The sequence below is a fragment of the Trachurus trachurus genome (genome assembly GCF_905171665.1).
Source record: "Trachurus trachurus genome assembly, chromosome: 11".
NCBI lineage: Eukaryota > Metazoa > Chordata > Actinopteri > Carangiformes > Carangidae > Trachurus > Trachurus trachurus.
The window spans coordinates 7,542,457-7,565,907 of record NC_139904.1 but is presented as its reverse complement, the minus strand read 5'-3'; the positions used below and the strand labels follow the sequence as shown (position 1 = coordinate 7,565,907).

Genomic DNA, 23,451 nt, shown 5'->3' with positions numbered 1-23,451 from the left:
ATTACAAAACTTCTTCTGTTGAAATGTAAGTAACTTGAAAGTAAATGTGACTTGATCAATTTCTATCTATCTATCTGTATTTTCCCATATTATCTGTTATCTAATGCAGAGACACGTTCGGTCCAGAGGAGCCCATTAAACAGCGTGTGAGCACACAGCAGTGGCAGAGGTGACGACACCAACCTGAAAATATAAAATGTGTTTTGAATGTTTTAGCAGGTGTTGTTGCTCGTGTGAGTCATTTGTATTAAAGAAGATAAAACACACAGAGAAAATGTCCTGGCCTCTGTTGACTGGGTCATTCACTGTAAACAACAAACAAGTCACCATCACTACTACAAACTCGAACAACAGCGTTTTTAACGACACAATGGGACGTGTGGCTTCCTTAGCGTCCTCCTGGTGGAATACAAACACAGCTACTGACAGATGTATTGTAGCAAACACAAGCTGAACTTCACTTGTTTTGTTTTTAATTGTTCTTCTCACAATCAGAGAAAAAGCTGCAGGCAACACTGAAACACCAGAGAAAAGCTAATTAGTGGAAAATAATTCTGTATCTTTGTTCTACTCTGTATATTTCTATTCTTATTGTCCTTTAAGCTGAGAACAGACACAACAGAGTGTAATTACTGTCGTCCATATAACAAGAACATCTCCTCCCAACACACACTCAGCAGCCTTTGGCCCCTTTTTTTTTTTTCCTCCTGTATTTTACCTCACACAGCAAATGTAAATGTCAGCCGGGCTGCGGGCCGTAAGCCTTTCCTTGTCTACACAGCTAAACCTTTAAGACTCCCAGCACGTCTCTGATGGGATACAACAATATCTTTGTCATCTCGGGCTGTTTAGAGATTCAGAAAATTGGACACTGCATGCTGAAACTCCCACTAACGTAAGCACGCGTGTATGAATGAGCCCCCTACCAGCGCAGAAATGCAGCGTGGGAGTGTGATGGGAAAATTTGAGGTGGAGAATTACCGCTGCACACACACACACAGAGCGTTGCGTATCTCGCTTTCTAGCGCTGGCGATGCACGGTCACGTTAAGTAACCTTGGCAGGCTCGGTTTAAAATCCACCACGTAATCTAGAGAGCCAGGAATGTGGTGGGAGAGGAGAGTGTTTGTGTGTCTGTATCTGTGTGTGTGTGCATTTTATTTGCATTTACATACATACATCTCCCCTGTGGATAAAGGTCTAGGTGATCTTCATTATCTCCGATGGGGGATTTGTTCTGCAGCGAACCCATTAGAAACAATAATGAAACACCAACAAAAAGCAGAAGAAGCCTCCGACATCTTCACTGATTTAACGCTTAGGGTCAATATTGTTCTGACCTCTGTGAGTCAACGTGGCTCCGCACACACACACACACACACACACACACACACACACACACACTGCAGCGTGAAAAAACATGTCTGTTTTATTTGCTTTAGATCCTTCGTGCAGCAACTGAGCTGAGCTGTCGTCCATAAAATCAAAGCAAAAGGATTCCTCAAATATATGAAATGCACAACATTCAAGATATAAATGTGCTGCTTTACACCTTGTTAGAAGGTATATTTTCGAGTGTAAGCGTGATCAAAAAGTAGCTTTCGGTGTGTCACTCAGGTTTCACAGGAACATGCTAACACTTACAGGATTAGCTGTATGTGACCGGTAACATCTGAAACGCTGCAGAGTGACTCACCGGATTTATTCTCTGAACATCACAGCAGGTTCAGTCTCTGGGTTTTGACTTCTTTTTTTAAAGGGGAAATAGTATGGAAATATCACTTTTTGAAGGCTCTTTAAAATATATTTAGGTGTTTGGCTTGACTTCCGGCCCCCAAAATGTGAAAATTGACCAAAAAAAATTGTAATGTGCAGGCTCCCTAGGTTGAAATCCATGTGGTTTAACGAGCTGTTCCCTCAGTTGTCATCCAATGACGTCATTAGTTTTCAAATTTGCATAATACCACCCTTACCTGTGAGTACCGGTAGTGATAGAAGGGGCAGGGCAAGTAGCGGCTCATTTGCATTTAAAGGGACAGGTACTGAAACCAGCCGTTCAGAACAGGGCTGTTTTGAGCAGATGAAAAATGTTGTAATGTTTGATCGTTGGGGTATTTTGACCGAAGCATGTCACAGACATGTCTTAAAGACTCCTGGGAACTATTTTAATTTGTGGAAAAGGGGCATAATATGTCTCCTTTAAAGGAAAATCAAGAAGAATATTTAAAAAAAGAAAATAAATGCTGTTTACCTGCACATGATTGATGTTGGTAGAATAAAAGTATGGACAAAACAAGAAAAACAACACCTTCAGCTGCTGTTTGTACTCACTGAGCAGGGACTCGATCACCACTCTGTAGGCGTTGGCGTGTCGGTGCGCCTGCCACTGGCCGCACATGCTGGTCATCCTCACCTGATACGCAGTCAGGCCGGTCACCGCCAGGTACACTGCAGAGAGAGGAAGGGAGAGGGGGAAACTAGTGTTAGTTTAAGACTTTACAAAGAAAGAGAAGTTTTTCCAAACATCAAATTCAGCTTTACAGTGTGTCATTGACAATCAGCTGCGATGAGCATTACTGACTCATCCCATACTATTTCCGCACCGACTCCATCTGCTTTGTACAAACGCTACAGAAATAGCACAGAGATGTAAAAAAGAAAAACTAAACAAACTGTGGCCTCCTTCAGAGCTCCAAAAATACACAGTGTGGCGTTGTGAGCGTTGTTCTCTACGTGCCGTCTGAGCCGCCACGTTTGCAGATGACAGATATGAAAGCGTGTGGCCAGTTGGCGTCAAGGACAATCATGTGCATTTTCATCGAGTTATTTACAGACAGACAGAGAAATATACTGTAGCTGCACTGTCTGTTTGCTTCAGAAGTGTGGCTCATACACACACCCAAACAAACCCACACAGGCTATATTTATGCAAATGGTATGTATGCACTTTCATCGTCCGACTTTTGAAAGCCTCACTTATTCTGAGTTCAAAGACATTAGCATGCGTGTTTCAGTGACTTGGTAATGGCCTTGTTCATCACGCTATATTTTACATTCCCTCTGACAAAACACAACATTTTCTACTTGAGCCAAATATCTAATCGGACTTATTTTGGACTCCCCGCATATATATTATGTATCTCTCCCTGCATGTTTATGTAAAATCACACCGTGTGATGTGAATAGAAGATGGAGAGAGGAGTCTGGATTCAAGATCTGACCAGAACAGATCAGGTAACGGTGGACAAACTATCACAGTGTGAAGGACTCAGAGCCCGTCCACACGGATACAGGTTTAAGTGAACCCGCATACGTTTTTTTTTTTTATCGTTTCAGTGTTTCATACAGAAGGAAGCAGCATTTTCAGGGGGTGAAAACTGAATTATTTGGGAAATGGGTCCCAGAGTGGAAAATCTCAAAACGCCGCCCTAGCAATTTCGTGCAGATACCCAAAAAGGATCTTTTGTGAAACGATAATGTCATACCCCCCACCGCTAGACGTTACAGTCTAACGTCAAGCAGCTGAAACGTGCCCGTTAAATAATTCCCGATCGCCATATTTGCACTGACATGACTCCCAGGCAACATTTAATTGGCTTGTTTAGAGTTTAGTAATGTTTGGAGTTTGAATACAGAGCCCAAGTTTTTCTGTCTTCTCTGTTTTCGGGTGTATTGTTCATTTTGAATCGTTTTCCATGTGTGTGCAGACATTTTTCAAAACGATGCCGTGTTTACGGAGAGGTTTTTCAAAAAGACCAAGAAAAAAGATAAGTTATGGGTGAAGGTCCGTTTTCATGTGGACAAGGCCTGAGTGTGCTGCCATCAACACTCTGAAGCTGCTGGTGCTTTTAAAAAGAAAAAGAAAAAGACATAGAGGAGAGCTACAATACAGGTGGAGAGCAGCTTCTGGCCATTTGTTCTACAGTGAGTCTTGAGCTTTTACAGCACAAATTATACCTGTTCTTTTAAGGCTACACAAAAAGCCTGACATCCACACACAGGTTTTGACTCACTGTCGCTCTGTCTCTTTTATAAAGTATGAATTGTGATCAGATTTCTCCCAAACATTAACTGAACAGCTTCAGTCGTCTAAAAGCCACTAAAAATACACCAACGGTTACTCACAGCCTCACGGTGCTTCACTGTTGGAGCCATTTGGTTTTTAGCAGCTTATGGTTGGTTCTTTGTCAACAAGTTGCAGAGAATTCAATGGAAACATTGATATTAAATGTAGATTTAGTAAAGTAAAATTATTTTCATGGTGCTGGGGCTTGTTTCAGTTTGTTTTAAAAGCAGATGTCAACAGCACAGACTGGGAAAGAAGTAGACAAAATTGAGATTATAGTCTTCATTGTTAAACTTTATCTATTTTCTTTTATTTTACTTTTTTATTCTTCTTTGCTCCTGCTTTTAACTCTGTGTTTTTTGTGTTTATGCTGTTCTTTTCTTTTTTTTAATGTTTTGTCTTTATGTAAAGCACATTGAGTTGCCTTGGTATGAAATGCGCTGTATAAATAAAGATGCCTTGCCTTGCCTTATTTGATGACTAATTTTACAACATTTACAACAACTGGTCGAATTACTTGGCAAACGCATTTGAAATCTTTTACTCAGACCAAATCAGAGTATTGTAAATTGTTTTATAAGTGAGGTGCCTCCGCAGCTTGTTGAGCGATGTCATTGTATTCTCCCTGCACAACAACACAGCAGCTGGTTTTGCTTTTTGTGGGTGTGTTAGTATTCATTAGACGCCTCGGTTTATCTCCTAGTGGCTGATAAAAGTTGTACAAAATGGAAATCAAATGGTTTTACAGGCCGTCGTGACTCATGAGGCACCAGTCTCCTCTCCCGTCCTCAGCGGCTTTGATACTCGTGACATTGACACATCAGTCCACTGATCTCCACTGGTCCACCGGCTTCATTAACATGCTGCTGAGTTATATGACAGACACTTCATCCACCTCCTGGGATCCCACTGGCCTCATACGAGCTCACTCTCCCTTCAACCCCATCCATCTCTGCATCGTCTTCTTTCTTCCTCCTCTCTCCACCTTCTTCAGCTTCCTTCTCCTTCTTCTCTGTCTGCTCTTTCTCTTGGCCCCAGCCTCCTTAAACTTGTCCTTCAAATCAAGAGCTTAATTGTAATGCAGATGATGGACAAAGTGGCTCCAATGCAAAGGGACACGCTCCATTTCAAGCTATACGAGTTAAGGCATTTAGCCGACTCTCACTTTGAGAGTTCTTATGCGGAGGGGAAATGAGGATGGATGACAGGGTGGAGGTTCGTTGTCCCGCTGAAGGACACTTGAAAAAAAGGGACGCATGTTTTCTTGCCGGTCAAAACAGAGAAGCTGCCAGCGAGGCGGTGAAGTGGTTAATTATCATGCAGCGGAGGGAAATCCATGCTCCAACTCCAAATGATTGTTCTTGAGAAGCAGTGACGGATCGAACCGGAGCAGATACTCAAAGAGCCCCGGGTTACTCGTGTGCACATCGCCGGCGAGACGACTAAATCCATCGTGGCTAGAGTTCACTCTGGGGCTGGGATGTAATTAGGTTAAAAGTGTCAGATGGATATCAAGTTATTGACGTCGGCCGGCGTCTGGCTGCATCTCTGATTAGAGGAGATCGTTTTATCCACTTGTGTTCAAAGTGCTGCGATGGACGGAGAGGAGAGAGGGGGAGACGACGAGGCAGGCCAAGAGAAAAATGCCAAGAAAACAATTAAATTACTGAGAGCAGGGGTGTCAGTCCAACTCACAACTCGCCTGAGGAGGAGAGCACATTATGATGGAGGAGAAATATCTGCTATTCTTCTGCACTCTTAAATTTTAGAATCGTTTTTCCTTTGATCAGTGGAGCATTGTGCCAGCGGACGGGCGTTAAAATATTTGTTTTCAATGCTTCAGATGTGCCACCTCTAAGCAGATTAAGCAGACTTGATTTACTTTCAGAAAAACGGAAATAAACAAGTCTTATTAGCAGATCTTACAGCTCCAAGAGATGCTGGCACATGTAAAGTGTGTGATAATGAAACATGCTGTGAGTATGCTGAAGGGATAAAATAAAAAAAAACAACCAAACAACACAACCAATATTCATTTCTAACGATACAAGGCAGCGGCTGAGTCTTTTAATCAGTGCAGATTGCCAGCGACGACGGCCACATCCGTGCTGTAATTAGCTGGAGCTGCTGCTGAGAGCAACACATGGGTATCAAGGAGTTAACGTCTAACAGGTGGGGAAAAAAACATTTTAAAAGGAAAGATTGCACAAATTGATCAGCTGGCACACTCTCATGGAGGTCCACTGGAAAATAATCTTTAGAAAAGTAAAGAATTGGCAACAAAAAGAAAGTAGGGAGGAAAACGTTGACAACTGTAGGTGTGACAAGTTGCATTATTTACAGTTCAAAATATTGTTTTTGTGTATTTAGGTCATTAAACTATGGAGAAATAACACTGCACTATTCTTTTTTCATACTAGTACATTTTTATTATATTAATTATCTATTTGACATTGATTTGTTTTGATTCTATTGATGTGTATAGCTACTTTATACTTAGAGAGAAAAATAATCAGTCTGTCAGGAAACAAATATATATATAAAAATGAACAGCTTTTATCCAAAGGCACTGATTGCACTGAATTTTGAGTAATGCACTAACACTGTTTCTTTTTTCAGTAATGCCCGGAAGAATGAACGTCTTTTTTTTTTTTCTTTTTTTTACAGTGAATATGATTCTGTTTTATCTTATTTATCTATGTTTTACAGCTTTTCTTTTCTTTTTTTTACTGTCTTTGTATCTGCTTTCATGTCTGTCCAACCCTAACCCCCCCACTTCAATTTCATTGTTGTGGAAAAGGCAATGAGAATAAAGTAACGTATCTATCTGACATCTATATAGACTTACAGGTCTTGGCTCTGCCTGACAGAGCGTCGCTGGATCCAGTGGTGTAGGAGGCGATGACCTTGACGCTGTACTCGGTCCCACTCAGCAGGTTCACGATCAGCATGGTGTTCACGTCCTCCCCCACGAAGGTCTCCAGGGCCGGCCCGGGGGCTGCACGAGGGGGGGGCGGGGTAATTAAGACAACATGTCAAGGAGAAGCAAATGGTCAGTGCAGGTTCACAGATCATCACTCACTTCAGGTCCAGTTAGTCGGGGGTGGGGTTAATACGGGGGGAAAGGAGGGGGATGGAGGATGTGATGATGTGACAGAGAAAACGTGTCCTTTAGTTGTATCACAGTGTGGAAAAAACATCAAAAGACGACGGTTTGGTGAGGAGAAGCTTTCATCTCAAGCTTTGTGATTTGTGCTTTAATACTATGTGTAAATTAAATGGTTTCTTTAAAATCGCTTCTCCATTGATCAGAAACAGTAACAGAGAAACACTAAATCTGTTCATGGACTCTGTTAATAACACGTGAAGTGTTTGTATATCGCTATGTTTGCTGTTTGTTCCTGTTTTCCACTGATTCCACTCACACCATGACCGTGGTTACCGGGGCCCTGAGGCCGTGATTTCAGGCCTCGTACGTCAAACACTTGAGAGGAATTACAAGTTGTAGATTTAGTTGATGATCTAATTCCTGCTACATTGACTCTCCCTACAGGAGCTTTCCACATCATTTACTGAATATCCTCTGGGGAACATGAATTAACACTCATCGTATTCATGTTCATACAGCTCTTGTTGGTTAATCCTCCAAGTGATATCATGTTTAATTCAGACATAAATCCAGATTACAACTATGTGTTCTCAATCACAAATCACAGATGTTTAGACTTGTTCAAATCAAATAATACAAGTTTTTTTAGATAATGATGATGACTATTTTTCCTAAAGGATTCAATTCAATTGAATTAATTTTATTTGATGGAGAGGGACAATGTACATTGATACACATTTTAAAATAAAATGTAAATGTACCCAATTCTAGCTACCAAGCTAAGAGCTATTGAGTAGGAACCCGTTTAGATATTGTGAGTGGATATTAATTTAAAATGTATGTTTAAATCGTGCATTAGCGTACATGGTGTGTGTAGATTACCTGATAGAGGCTGGTAGACGACTCTGTAGCCCATGGTGGGTGAAGGTGGAACGTCCCAGCTGATCCTGAAGCGGTTATACCATTCCTCTGATACTCGCAGGTTCTTGGGAGCTGAGAGAAGAACTGAGAAGACAGACGAGACAGATTTATATTAAATCTTTGCTGAAATTTTAACTGAATTCCTGAAACGTTTGGTAGAATGAGTTGTCAATCTGGCTGCATTTTTGGTACATTTATGTGAAAATAGAGGACATGAAAAGCTAACATAATCAAGCATTTGTGTTTTTAATGAATAAATGTGGCTCCTTTGATCCAAGAGTACCCTGTAGTGTTTTTATCAGTTGCTATGGTGAAATAAAGGGGGTGGGGGTGGGGGGGTGACATGCACAAGGGTCTCTGTCTAGACTCAAACCAGTGACAGGAACGAAAAAAAAAAAAAAAACAGATGAAAAGATGAGAGGGAAACGCAGCAAGAAACAGAGGAGAGCTGTCAGAAAAAAGTCATTAACGGAGAGAAAAGAACAAAACAGGTGGAGTTCGTGGCAGAAACATTAAAAATTAAATGATGGAGCAAAAAGCGGAGGAGGTAAGGAAAATAAATTACTACAAATTAGATAAAGAAGCAAACAATACACTAGAACACAACAAAGTTATGAACTATATCAAAGTGAATACATAAATTTATACAATTCTTTCTTAGAAAATGTAATTCCCAGCATGTCAGAGTGATTTCATAATGGAAACTGTCATCACACAGCAGAGAGAGAAACTGAAAGGACAGAAACCAAGTTGGTAAGAGGAAGATAATGAGAAAGAGTCACAGAAGGATAAAAGTTTGATAACACTTAATAAAATTTCAACAGTTAGCACAGTGAAAAATGTAAAGTCCCTCCGCTGATACAGCGAACAGTCGAATTAGTCCGTCAGACTGATATTAAATCCACAGGACTTATCATTAGCACCACGACTGGGACAGAACTTTGGAAAACAGAATTAATGGCAGGACGGCGTCAAAGTTTCTACTCTGGCTTCAATTCAACCTCAACACTCACGTCACATATTTACACGTTTATTCCACGGCTTTAACTCTGCACCTTCACCGTATTTGGTATTCAGAGATCAAAGAGTATCTTAGCAACTTAGCCCCACCCTGAATTTTGACTTATCAAATGCACAAACCTCTGCTTGTTGTTGTTTTCTGCCAAACAACGGCAAATAACAATGTAGGAGAGATTCACGTTTATGTTTGAACTGGAAATTGGAAAAACTGACCAAAAAAACCCCTCTGTGGATGAAAAAGAAGAAGAATAAAAGAAGAAGGGCACATTGTTCAGGGTCTCCTTTAAGTCTATGAATCGGAATAGTTATATATTGTTATTAGGCCTGTCAAAATTAACGGTTTGTTTTTTTTATGCCTGATTAACACACGTTCTGTAATATTAGCCTTTAGCCAGACCTGTAGTTTGCAGGATAAACTGTCTCTGCTAACAGTTACCAAATAAAAAAATAAAAATTGTTTTAAAATAGACAGAAATTGTGAATTATATGGACACTAATGCAATTATTCACAATTGGCAGCTGGATGCACTGCTTTCTTCTCAGGTAATAGATGAATGTTGGGCTCGACTATGAATGATATCAGCTGATAGTTCATGAACTTTGATGAGCTGCAGATAAACAGACACACCTGGCTTCATGATGTTTGTGTCTGTTGCTGCTTTATGATGGTTGGTTCGTGCGGCTCAACCTTTCTCATCCGTTTTTCTCTTGTATCATATATCACAGTTAAAACACCTCATGGACTTTTTAACAAGGTTAACAGTGGATTAGGTCTTTGAATAGTTGGAGGGAAGTGTGATTTCTGAACCCATGTGTGCACTCAAATACATTTCTAACCTCTTTATAGCCCATTTTGTTCCTCATGAACCGTGATGGATTCAAATTCTCTCAGGATCCCGTTGGTTAATGAGAAACTGGAGACTTCTTCTTCTTCTTCTTCTTCAGGTCTAAATCCCGGCATTTAAAAAAAAAGCTAAAAACCTCCAACCAGATTTTCTACGTGCTCCATCATTGCACCCCGAGTATCAGCCCTCACCATTTACGAGCTGAAGCTATGAGATTATACCGGCTCTTCTGCTCCATTTTCTCTCTTCACCTTCCACAGTGCTTGGCTGTTAAAACCCAATCACCCGTATAGTGTCATACTCCCCCCCCCCCCCCCCCCCCCCCCCCCCCCCCCCTCCACTCGCTCAGCACCCTCATGTGTCTAAATCCCCACGTTATATACTCCACTCCTCTGTTGTGTCCTCGATGGTCCTGACAGAAATTACCATCATCCTCTGAGCTCTCGCTGCCGTTCCTCCCTCTAAGTCCTCACCCTTCAGGCCAAACGGTAATGAGAAACTACTGATTTAATGAAACCTTCTCGCCTGGGGAACTTTTCTTTCAGGAACTTGGGTAATAACTGTGCATGTGGAGTGGACTCTGGTTTTGGTCGCTACAGGCCGTACAGTAACCGTAACGGGTCGGTCTTCACAGCTGTTCAGATGTAGTGGAAATGCAGACGTAACATGAACGCTGTGGATCTCCATTGAGTCACCCAGTTGAGCTGCTTTCTGATTATCTTAGCTCCATATGCAAAATCGGATTTTTTTTTTTTTTTCTGGTGGTGGCGGCAACTCTTTGAGACACCAGTTGGTTCAAAATGTCACTATGAGCCACAGTCAGAGTGCAAACATTAGCGACATGGAGCAGAAAAATGCTCCAAGTTAGATATGACTCTGAGCCTGCGGCAGGTTTGCTGCTGTTAAAGGGATAGTTCAACATTTTTGGCAAATTGGCCCATTGCCACAATCCCTGTAGTTTCAGGAGTAGCTTCGTTACCTTTAATTGTCGGTGCAAGCTGTTTTTAGAACGGCGGAGCAGAGCCACGAGCTGCTCAGAGCTACGCTACGGAGGCTCATGGGATTTCTTGGTTTCCCTCATCAAACTCATAAAATACACAATCCAACAACTACAAAACCCTCTGGTGGACAAGTTGTGACCTGCACATTCACCACGCTATGAGATAATAACAGAACGTTACGAGTTGTTTTAGAGGGACTGCTTGCCAAAAAACTGCCCCCGACGGCAACGTGCATCAGTGGTTTTGCATGAATTTACCTCAAAAACAACTCTGCTCCACTGTTCTAAAAATAGCTTGCATTGGGATTATGACAATAGGGCCAATTCGCCAAAATGTTGAACTATCGGGGCGGTGCGTGGCGCAGTGGTTAGAGCGGCCGCCCCCATGTAGAGGCCGCAGGCGGCCCCGGTTCGAATCCCGCGTCAGGCAGCCCTTTCCTGCATGTCATTCCCCCTCTCTCTGCCTCCCCCTTTCCTGTCTATCTCTACTATGTGCTATCAAAAAAATATACTTAAAGGAGCATTATCGCAAATCCAAATTCTTAATTCGGCCACTAGATGGAGCCAGGCGGAGCTTATCAGATATAAACAAGTGGGCAGCTGTCAGAGAGAGCAGCCTCGTTTATTCCCCCCCTTTTTGTTTGACTGTGTTGAATCCATATTGTGTATGTTTACTTATTTCACCTCTAATCCCTTATCAGCTTCTGTGTTTTCTTTCCCTTATCTCCATCTTCACTCCACTGCCCAGCTGAGCCCTCGCCGATTCAAATCTCCTCCGAACATCTGGTTTCCTCCGTCACACCTGTCAGACATCAGATCCGGAGTTCAAATGTCCAGTTTTCGCATGGTTTTTCCTCCCTTCTCTCACTGCCGAAACGCCCGTCAGCCTTTGTATTCTCTTCCACACCTCTGTCAGCGATCATCCCATCCCTCAGTCGATCAAACCCTCCGATTATTCTGCTCTCTTCTGTCACATTATCTGTCTTCGGTTTGAGGCTAAAAACCCAATCATCCTCTCTGCATTCCCTGTCATGCCTCCCTCAGCGCTCACCCCATCCCTCATAGGTTCAAATCCCCAGATTACGCCGGCTGCCTTTGTCACACCATCTATCTTCACTCTAAAAAAAAACCCAATCATCCCCTCCCTTCTCTGCATTCCCTGTCGCTTCTCCCTGGGCGATCATCTCATCCCTCACTCGCTAACAGGAACCATTCATCATTACCGGGTGTCGGAGACCCCATCGTTTAAAAAGCAGAGAACGTCGTTAGCGACTGCTAATGTGTGTAATGCGCTGCACAGGGAGACATGATGGGACGGACTGGAAAGATGAATGTCTTGAATTTAGCGCTTCCTCCTCCATGAAGGGCCCAGTATTTGTTCTGTAATGCACTTGGCAGCGGAGAAAATCATTAGCCTCCGCTGGTGCATTCACAGCCGCCGCTCAGTCACGTTTAACAAAAGAGGAAAAGAATCCTTCCCACATATTTCTGTCTCCGGCTACACAGTGAGGAAAATGAATGTTGTACATTGAGCCGTCAGGACGGGCTGCCATCTCCTCCTCCTCCTCCCCTCAAATAGTCTGGAGTGTAATGAGCGGGAAGCACCTGAACCGTCGCCCTTACTTGTGCTTAAAGACCTCCACCCGCTGCTGAAATATATAACAAGAGCTTACTGAGGAGAACAGTCATTGCAATTATCAGCTGTATTACAATAGATATTACTGTGGAGCCGCTGCTTTGAACTGAAAGCACAGCTCCGAAATTCCCAGCAGACTCTGAATGAATATCATTCCCGATGCAATTAAATGGCTAAAGCATTCATCATCTCACTCCTACAATATCTTTACACAGACAATGTTTATTTTAAATACTAATTAACATCACTGCTGTGTGATATTAAACCCCCCCTCCTCCTCCTTCCCTCTCTCTGTACTTCATGACAGGAATGAAGCCTTTTCATTTACGTTGGTGATGAGAGGGACGACGCCCCCTCAGTCCGTCTCCTCTCCCCCTCCGGCAACAGACCTGCAACATTTTGTTCAGCAGACGCGGCGACGTGTTGAAGATGATGAATAGCTAACACGTTTGTATTCTCTTGCTTAAACTGCAGAGCTCAGTGTTATTCAGAGTAATGAGAGTTTAGTTTCAGACGGTTTTCTTTTTCTTTTGCCTTAATTTCACCTTGAATTGAGTCTGGGAGTGCGACGACACAAACGCACTTCGTCTATGTAGCTGTTTACCACCACTTTGTTATACGGACATTTAATAAAAACAGTAAACTTTATCTTTATAGCACCTTTCTTAACACAGTTACAAGGTGCCTTTGCAGATAAAAATTGTTTGAGATATATAAAAATAAAGAGAAAACAGTGATAACCAACCAAAGAAAAGTTAAATCAAAGTAAAATCCTTTGACCCACGGTGTTTAAGACTAAAAATTACTGTATAAAGCCCAACAAAATAAAGATATGTGCACCTCTGGTCGCTGAAGGGATTAAAAATGCCTTTTTTGAAGCCATTTGAATCAACAGCCTCCAAACTAAACTAACTCATCTATTCCTCAGATCCCCAAAAGTTAATTAAGTTAAATTATTTTCTACAGTATTTCACCATTAAAAGCTCCACTCCCCATAAACACTTCTAAATCCCCCTTTTTTATATGATATAAATTAATAAATTGTTAACCAACCTTCCCTCTCAGTGAGTCTCACTCTTTGTTCCTTTACTCTGGTTTAAATGTTTATTGATCTCAGCTTTTGTTTTGCTAATTGTTAATTCATTAATTTTCACTCTTCAAACATCTTACCATCTCTTCATCCCCCCTTTTATAATATTTATATTCTCTATTCATACTCTCTCATCATCACCATTTGAAAGAAGACTCCCGTTTCAAATGGAAACTCCAAAGGTAACGACAAGTGAAAAAAACAAACTAATAATAATAATAATAATAATAATCGGAGAGGTAAAATATTAAAAGCAGATGAAAGAGAAATGAGAAGTACAGGAAAGATAAGTAATGAAAACCATCCTAGTTATTTCCTAGTTGCACCTTTCCTCCATCCTTCTCTCTTTCCTTTCATTTTCCCCTTGTTTCTTCCTGACAGGAAAAAAGAAAACCTTAATATCTTGCTGTGTGTGTGTGTGTGTGTGTGTCTGTGTGTGTGTGTGTGTGTGTGTGTGTGTGTGTGTGTGTGTGTGTGTGTGTGTGTGTGTGTGTGTGTGTGTGTGTGTGTGTGTGTGTGTGTGTGTGTGTGTGTGTGTGTGTGTGTGTGTGTGTGTGTGTGTGTGTGTGTGTGTGTGTGTGTGTGTCTACAGCTGCAGTGGAGATCAGAGCGACAACATGTCAGGGTGTTGGGAGGGTCAGGAGGTCGACGCTCTGATCTACAGCAGCTTCTCATCTCTGCTCTTAAATCCCTGCGTCAGATCTGCCCGGATCATTTGTCCAAACGACTCCAGGAGCCAAAACATCATGTTTCACCCTCCAGAGCGTCTCCAAGAGTCACCTAGATTTAGTTTGTTTGTTTGTCTGTGTTTCTGTTCTTCTTCACGAAGTTTGAGCATCATAAATAATGTCTGAATGAAAGATTAAAGGAAAGAAAGAAGGGACAAACTGGACGTGAACGAGACTCACGTGTTCGTCCCATCCGTGCTGCTGTCGGTCCGTCTCCTTCGGGGTAAACAGGAGTGATGCTGACTTTGTACTCGGTGTCTGAGAGCAGCGGCTGCAGCACCAGGCTGGTCTGTCCCGTCGGCACCGTCCTCTGGAGACAGAAACAAGATGAGAGTTAAATCATCATCCAGACGACAGAAAAGCTGCTGTTTGTGAGCAGAGACTGTGATCGGGTTGTAAAAATGTGGCTGTTTTTGTTAAGTTTAAAGGGATAGTTCAACATTTTGGCAAATTGGCCCATTGCCATAATCCCTAAAGTCATAGCAGTAGGTTCATTACCTTTAATTGTCGGTGCAAGCTTGTTTTAGAACGGCGGAGCAGAGCCGCGAGCTGCTCAGAGCGACGCTACAGAGGATAATGAGATTTCTTGGTTTCCCTCATCAAACTCATCAAATACACAATCCAACAACTCCAAAACGCTCTGGTGGACAAGTTGTGACCTGCACATTCACCACACTATGAGATAATAACGGAGCGTTATGAGACGGAGTTGTTTTCAAGGCAAATGCAGAGACTGCTTGCTGGAAAACTGCCCCAAACGGGTACACGCATCAGCGATTTTGCATGAATTTACCTCTAAAACAACTCTGTCTCGTAACGTTCCATTATTATATATTAACTGCTTTCCCCGCATATAATCATGTGACCCGCTACTAAATATGATTGGGGTTTTAAATGATAGACAAACACAAAGTACATGACCATGAATACATATGCACGCCACACGTTTCAGACTACAGAAAAAACACCATGTATCATTTTCCTTTCACTTTGCAATTGTGCGCTACTTTGTGTTTGTCTATCACTTAAAACCCAAATAAAATACATTTAAGTTTGTGGTTGTAACGTGACAAAATGTGGAAAAGTTCAAGGGGTACAGCATGAATACTTTTGCAAGGCGCTGTACATGAGGTACTCCCCCTCCCGAAGTTCACCTGTCAATCAAACATGTGGACGGCACTTTGACATTATCTTAAAGTTTCTTTAGCCACGGTGGCTAACGTGCTAACTATACGAATATTAGCAAATCATTTTACAGGTGAGAGTCACGCAGAATCACTGTGGTTATTTATGGACGTGAGACCTGTTTTCTCTGTTCTCATTACTTTAATTAATGTTACACTGCACACACACTGTGAGATTAAACAATGTATGTCGATGTGCTGATGGCAGATGCTGTAACAGCAGGACGGTGTGACTGTTCCCTCTGCAGGAGGAGACATGCTGACAGCTTTAATATGCAGCTCCACTGGATTTAAGTTTGTTCCCCAAAAAGAATTGTGTTTGCAGGTGTTTTGTCAGCGTTTGAGAGAGAGAGAAACTCGCTTAAAGGTCACGGTGATGTTCCTGCACCAGTAGAAAGGATTTGATTTGAGAGGAATTCCTCTTCAACATCCAGAAAGAAAATGAAGTTTTCATAAAAGAGAGAGGGAAAAAAACAGCATCAGCCTTTTAATGGAGGTGAAGCTGCTGCTCAGGTGAATTGAGTGCAGGTTTCCTCCTCACCTGTCGTTGAACTCTGGAGCCTTTTGTTAAAACTGGCCCCTAAATGACTCGTCTGGTCCAGGTGAACCAGAGCTAATCTGCTTCTTTACTCTGCTCACTTCACTTCACTTCCTGCTCTTTCTTCTGCTGCTGCTCTCACTGCCTTCCTCCTCCTCCTCCTCCTCCTCCTCCTCCTCCTCCTCCTCCTCCTCCTCCTCCTCCTCCTCCTCCTCCTCCTCCTCCTCCTCCTCCTCCCTTTCCTGCTCCTCTCTCCCTGCCTCGTTGCAAAATGACAATTATTTATTAGATTCATGTTAACATTTCTTGACTTGTCACAGTCACGTTTTAATAAATTGCATTGGGAAACAGTTGAGAGAAATCAAAACAGATGGTGTTGTCTGTTTTTGGCTGATACAGAGAAATGAAACACACCATCACAGAACACAATACGGCACTGAGACTTTCTACTTCTACTCATCTGTCACTTTAAGACATTTAAACTGAACTGATCCTTTGCAGTTTGACGCTTGTTTGATTCCCTCAGTAAGCAGTCTTGACGTTGTTGTTGTTGTTTCTTCTATACAGGAGAAATAGTTCAATACGGTTCAGTTGTGTGTGTGCATGTAGACAACCTGAGTCTTTTCATTCCTCCCTCCCTCTCTCTCTCTAAATCGCTCTTTGTATCTGCCTGTCTCTGTCTGTTTGTCTGTCGGGCCGTTTTCTGCATTCTGAGCATGTACAGTCTCGCCCGACTCCATCCACAAACCCTCCACTTCCCAAAAAAAAAAAAAAAAAAAAAAAAAAATCACTCTCTCAGACGTTGTCAGTCAGACAAACACTGCGGGCCTTGACAAATCAATTTCAGCCCAGTCTGATGAAAAAGGCAGCAAGTCTCTAAACTGTCACCAAGCCACACCGTTTGACGAAACCAGCCAGAACCACACACGCGTTTGTCTGTTTCTTCCTTCCTCCATCACTTTGTAAATGCAAACATGGTTTCATAAAGTATTTATAAGACTCAGAAACCCAATCTAGGTTCTTTGACAGAGGCTTTGCACAGGCGCAGAATATTAAGTTTGTTGCACCTGAGCTACAAACTGCACGGACAACAGTCGAGTAACCGGATGACGGCGAGTCAATTTAAGGCGTCTGTACCGTTGAGCAACACGACAGTACATCTGCTAAAACTGCACAGCGCTGCCGTCCAACGAAAACACTTCAAAGGATTTGAAGGAAAAAAATGCACCGAACCTTTTTCAATAATTAAACAACACATTCTTTTAAAAAACCACAGAGCATGAAATGTATCTCACATGACAGCATGTCAAAGGCAACACAGAGTGGTGCTGCACCCCACCCTGAAGACCTGAGGCTTCACTTATTATAATTGTAGACTCTAAAAATGAAACTTGAAACATACGTGTGTTCCTCCTTTTAAAAAAGGTGGGAGTATAAAAACAATCCCAAAGAGAAATGGATAAATATGAATTATGAACAACCGTTTTGAAGCAAGTAAAAAACTCTTGCAACAGATAGTAGGGTCATGAACTGAAGCTACATTTTATAATGATCATAAAAACATTTATAGAATAAATCCACTTAATGCAGGTCAGCAGTCTCTACCTCGTCATTTAAAAATCAGCCAATTAAAATAACCGTTTGAACTCTACAACTCTACAGCTGTGGTGCAGACATCAACCGCTGACTCATCATCACACTCCCAAAACACCAAAAGGCAGAGAACAGCTGGTCGTGACCCAAGACGCCGACCGGCTGAAGAAACACACTCATCTGTTTAAACTCCCACAGTCTTATTGAAATAATTTGTTCAGAAGTGATTTAAATGTTTTCTGGCGCAAAATCACCTCAGAGAGAAAACACGGCGGATGATGAGCAACTTGAACTCTGAACGGTCAGATGTGTTAAATTGAGTGTGTTAACAGCTGCTGCAGCAGCCCAGATGTTTTTCTGTTTGTTACTTCGCTCTGAACACTGTGGATCAATAGGTTTTAAGTCTGGGAGTGTGGAGGACAGTAGGTGGCGCTGCTAACTCAACGAGGCTAACCAGACGCAACCGAGTGGAACTTTTTCAACATGCAAATGAATGAATGAATTTATTTATTTATTTTGAAAGACCGTGTCTAAAGTGAAAAAGAATATGTATAAAAAATAAAAAGATAAAAAGATAAGCATCATCAAATCAATATTTATTATATATATAGATTTTTCCATATCAATAAACATATATACTACATCCATAAAATTATATACGTAAAACATATATATACTACATAAATAGCCATATCAACTTATAATATCTCATATATTATATATACCTATTTAGAAATAATTTGTTATACCTCTTTTTAAATATATTTCTGTTTATACTTTGCTTTATCTCTTAAAAACATCTGGAAACATCTGCACATGATGTCACTGTCAGAGTCACAATTTGGCTTCATGCTAATAACTGAGTTTCGTTGCTGAGAAAGGTTAGAATAATGGAGTAGAAAGCGCCAAAAATCTGGTACGTGGACCTTTTGATTATTTTGGTTTACTCACTTTTTAAAACATCAGCGCACAGAGAATAAAATAGATGATAAACTAAAGATGTGAATGTTGATTCTGTGACAATTTAATGAGAATAAATGACACATCATTCTAGATCTATATAAACAAACACCTCTGGTTGTTTCTTTCTAAAAGTTTTTTGGGGTTTACGTGTCTTTGAAATAACTCCCAAAGAATCTAATCAAAAGACTGAAGATTCATCAGTGAAGTTCCCTCCACAGTTCTTCATGAGTGAATAAATAAATAAAACATTCAGATAGGAGCTGGACTGTTTCGCTCCAGAGCATCGGTGACAGACGGAAAACTATGACAGCTAAAACTTTTTTAATCCTCCCCTGACTACGTTTCTGACCTCGTGGAACAACAATTGGTTGCAGGCAATAACAGCGAAAAACTCTGTTTACACACAGTGGAATTGCACTTGATGCCCGGCAGCTTTGGTTTATTGGACACTGAATGAGGCAGCACAGGGAAATAATGGAGCTTCACCGGGTTCTGAGTCACAGCTCTCCGAGCACAGATGGCTGCACAGTCGAGTCGCCCCGCGGCCGCGATGTAGATACCGACATCTGGTAAAACGGTGACAGAATCATCTGAATGGACATTAACTTCTATATTTATATGTTTGGAGATAAGCTGAGTGCTGCAGAAACTCAGTGACCAGAGTTTGGTGCTGTGAGTAACTGAGCTCTGAAAACAGCTTTAATTCCCTGCAACAGCTGCGATAGTGTGTGTGTGTATGTGTGTGTGTCAGGTTGTGGTTTTCTACTTCCACAACTTCATCACAAAAGGATTTCTGAGGCAGGAGGGCGAGAGTCAGTGGTTAAGGTCAGAGTTTGTTCATATAGCACATTAAAAACCTTCCCTGTTGCCCAAGGTGCTGAACAAACCACAAAGCTCTTTCACCTCTGGTTGCGAGTCTGGATCTTTGAGGGTTTAAAAGACTAAACTAGTGAGTTGTCTTTGTTGTTCTGAGACAGTCATGGTTGTGCCGGCTCATTTAAGGTATTAAAAAGAAGTAGTAAAACAAGTAGTAAACAAGTAATAAATTCTTAAAGGATGTTTACCTTAATTAAACAGTTTCGGAGTAATTGTGATGGTTAAATAAATGACTTGTAACTTCAGGGAGAATGGAGGCTCTCTGCTTTCCACCTAGCGTATTGTAAGATCAGAGCCTGCGACCCGGTGTCCCAGCTCTTGTCTCTGCAGCACCGCGACACTACAACCCTACAACCCTAACCCGTGAAAAGACGACATAAATATACACATTGTAACATCATATATGATATATAACGTTATCCGCCGCTCAACTGATTGCCTTCTTCATTAAAAACAAATGCACGCGTTCCTAGTGAATAGATCACATGCATGCTTCACTCCAAAACGGATGCTTTCTATAAGGTCTAGGACCGCTACTTGCAGCATATCGGGCCCACAATGTCATCTTCCTTTCTACGTGGATTCCCCGGATCAGGGATAAATAAAGTTTTTCGAATTGAATTGAATTGAATAAATAGAAAATAACTATTTATTCAATTCAGTAATAATAATAATATTACTGTACCTACATGTCCACATTCTGCTGTTTTTTTCTTCTTCTTTTGTCTCTCTCTCAAATTGAATCGTAGGCAACTGGACTTGTATTTGTCTAGGAAGATGTTTCACCTCTTATCCAAGGGGCTTCATCATTTTTCTGTCATGTATTTTACGTTTTGAGAAAATGTAATAAAAATATTATTCAAAAAAACGAAAAAAAACAAAAAAACAAATGCACATGGCGGAGAGGAAGGTTAGCAAAACATCAGAAAAGCGACCAGACTTGCATAGATCCCCTTTAAAACGTTGCGTTTGGAAGCAGCTGTACAGTAAGTGATGGAGAGACGACTGGTCTGAACGAAGGCGCAAATAATTACAATCATCATCAAGCATGTGGCTAACTCACTCAAATTAATTAGCGGCAGATATTCCTTATCCATCCCTACAAGTATTATCTTTTAAGAGGGGGATGGGGTTACGGGAGGCTGACAAGGTGTAAAATGAAGAGTGTGAAGAATGAAGTGGAAAGTTACGTCTCTCTTGGTTTGCATCAGTGATGTGTGACGAGTGACGGGAATCTAAATGAAGACGCTCTGGAGTTTTCAGGTAAATCTGAGTGAGTGGAGAGTTCAGCCAAACTTTTATTGAACAGCTGGTCGGCACACGAATCAGGAAAGTTTTCAGGGATAAAAGCGGCGAAGAGAAAACACATCACAAAGTATTGTGACAGTAAAGATTTTCATTCCCCAGACGGCTTCATCAGAAATGCATCAAAACAAAAACACTCCAGGGACGTTGAGTTTTTTTCTTTTTTCTTTTGGACTTTTGGAAAACTCTAAACCGCCACGATATTTACATTGTCACTTAAATTCAAAAACATTTAAAAAATTCAGATGGTTTTGCTCTCGCTGCAATCAGGCAGGAGGAGACGGCGTGTCCCACATCAGTCCACCTGTGTGTCGGCCCATCACAGACTGGAACCGGATTTAACAAGACACTGGGGAATCGTTGTATCCCGTCCAATTAGAGGGGGAGAGGAGACACACAACTCTCCGTGATGTAACACGTTTGTCATTGTCACACACTTTATGATTTATGGGGACTGTGTATGTATGTAAATGTTCAAGTTTTCTGTGATTCCTGTGTGTCCGGGGGTCACAGAGAAAAGCCGAGAGAACTGGACCGTGGTTGTGGCATCTTGTCCGACATCTTTTCCCTGCGTGTTTTTATGACGCTAAATGGATTTTAATCATCGTTTAATCATGTTTGAAAAGCACTTTGCATGTAAACGCTGCGTTAAATCTGCAATTTAATTACATTTTTTTATGATTTGGTTACATCCACAGAGCCAAGTTGCCATTTATAATTTTGTACGAGCTTTATTAGCCGTTTAAGACCAGATTCCATCAGTGAGGATGAGGTGGGAGCGCTGCCATCCAGAAATCAATCGCATGTAAATGAGTTATTTCATTTATTTATTTATTTTTTAATGGCTGGTGTCCGTTCTTCGCCAGCCAAAAAACCACAGAGTGAAACTTGCTTTGAACGAAGCAGAGAGGGGGAACGCTGCCAGTTTCCCCCCCTCCCTCAGCTGATAGACATCTAAATGGTCGCAATTGAGTGCAGCACTTGGTGATTCATAACCTGACCGGATTGCCAAACAGAGCTCACAGCTGTTCGCACTTTGATAAGAGATCTCATTTAACAAGTCGTCGGTGGAGCAGCTGGCAGCTCTTTATTGTCACCGTGAAAGAGGCTGATGTGGGACCAGTGTCCGCAGAGACACCGCCGCTGCCACTGTGGTGACACACACACACAGATACCAACAACAACAACACACCTGTCAGAGCTTTGATTGACTAAAATATGAGTTTAAGGGATATTTAACACTTGTTAACCTGACTCGAGAAAAAGATGGAAATTGTAGGACTGTGTGTATTTGCTGCCACAAACAGTCAGTCACTAAAAGTTATTGAGTCACTCCATTGGAAGTAATACTGTGTATATAACATGCTACTCCTTATATTCATTTGTATTGCATTTCATTATCTGTTTTTTGTTTTATTCTTTTTCTTATTTTTCTATTTGTGTGTTATAGCCTCGTTGCTGTAACGCAGTAATTTCTTTTTAAAGGGATACTTAACCCAAAATCCATAATTCATCAATTTTCCGTTCAAAACACACACTATGAAACATCGAAATACCTCCATACTGCTCGTCCGTACTGACCCAAGTGTCCTGAAGCCGCCACATGAAAAAGTTGTTCGTTAAAAACTAATGTGATCTCTGTTTTTAGCCTTGATGTAGTAGTAGCTCCCAGTGACTCTGTTGATGTTTATGCGCATGTGCGAGATTTGCTGCGAGATGTTGGTTCGTTCATCCGATCGCAGAGCGCCTGCTCTCCCCGCCACAGAAACAAACACTTTTTCCTTGTGATGATTTCTTTACAAAAACAAACGGTTGGAGATATTTTGGACATTACCACTGCACTGCTCGACCGTTTATTTTTGTAAAGAAATCATCACAAAGTGTTTGTTTCTGTCTAACTCTGGTTTGCCTGCATCAATTTTAGACGTGTTTTTTGCTCCCCCCAACACCGGGTGACCATCAGGACAACGATTTAGGAGTCAAAAATGGCCAGAATTCTCCTTTAATGAAGTATCTTATCTTATCTATATGTTTATAAGCTGCCAGGATATTTTACATCCTCAACTGTCATTAAAATGTAATTTTAATTTTAAGTTTTGCATGACAAGTCTAAGTTTTAATTTAGATGCTTCAAGCGCTTTTAGTTTCTCTTAGTGTTTGAGTCAGTCGAGCTCAGACAGAGAAACTTATGCACACAAACACATTAAGTAAATGGTCAGTATACAAAAACTACATGGGTTTGTTTTCCAGTTCCTTCTGCCTCTGTGTGTCTCTCCTCCACTGTCTCTGCTGTGGCTCATTAGTGGGAAGAAGAACTACCATTCTCACACTCTCCCTCTCTTTCTTCGTCTTTCTTTCGTGAAACAAACTCTTTGAAGATCTCTGCCCCTGTTCTCATCATCATTATCCTCCTCTCCCTCCTCTCTTCCTCTCGACTCCACTCTGAAGGCCTGCCATCAACTTCAACAACACAGACTTTCTCTCCCCTCCCTCTCTCCCTCCGTGGGGAACTTTAAATCTGAAAGCCTGCCATCATCTTCATCAATAATCTGCCTCCCTCTGTTCAAGACTGACACTT

The 23,451-nt window shown here is 41.5% G+C and overlaps 1 protein-coding gene across 1 annotated transcript in view; it reads right to left on the bottom strand.

Moving 5' to 3' along the window:
• Positions 1-23,451, bottom strand: part of col14a1b (collagen, type XIV, alpha 1b) — a gene marked incomplete at both ends in the record, with an annotated part of 206,598 nt that overhangs the window by 113,257 nt on the left and 69,890 nt on the right. Inside the window, 4 exons of the mRNA XM_083982371.1 lie at positions 2,331-2,447; positions 6,914-7,063; positions 8,057-8,179; positions 14,595-14,724. Coding sequence (XP_083838497.1) covers positions 2,331-2,447; positions 6,914-7,063; positions 8,057-8,179; positions 14,595-14,724 — 520 coding nt within the window. The remainder of the gene's footprint in view (positions 1-2,330; positions 2,448-6,913; positions 7,064-8,056; positions 8,180-14,594; positions 14,725-23,451) is intronic.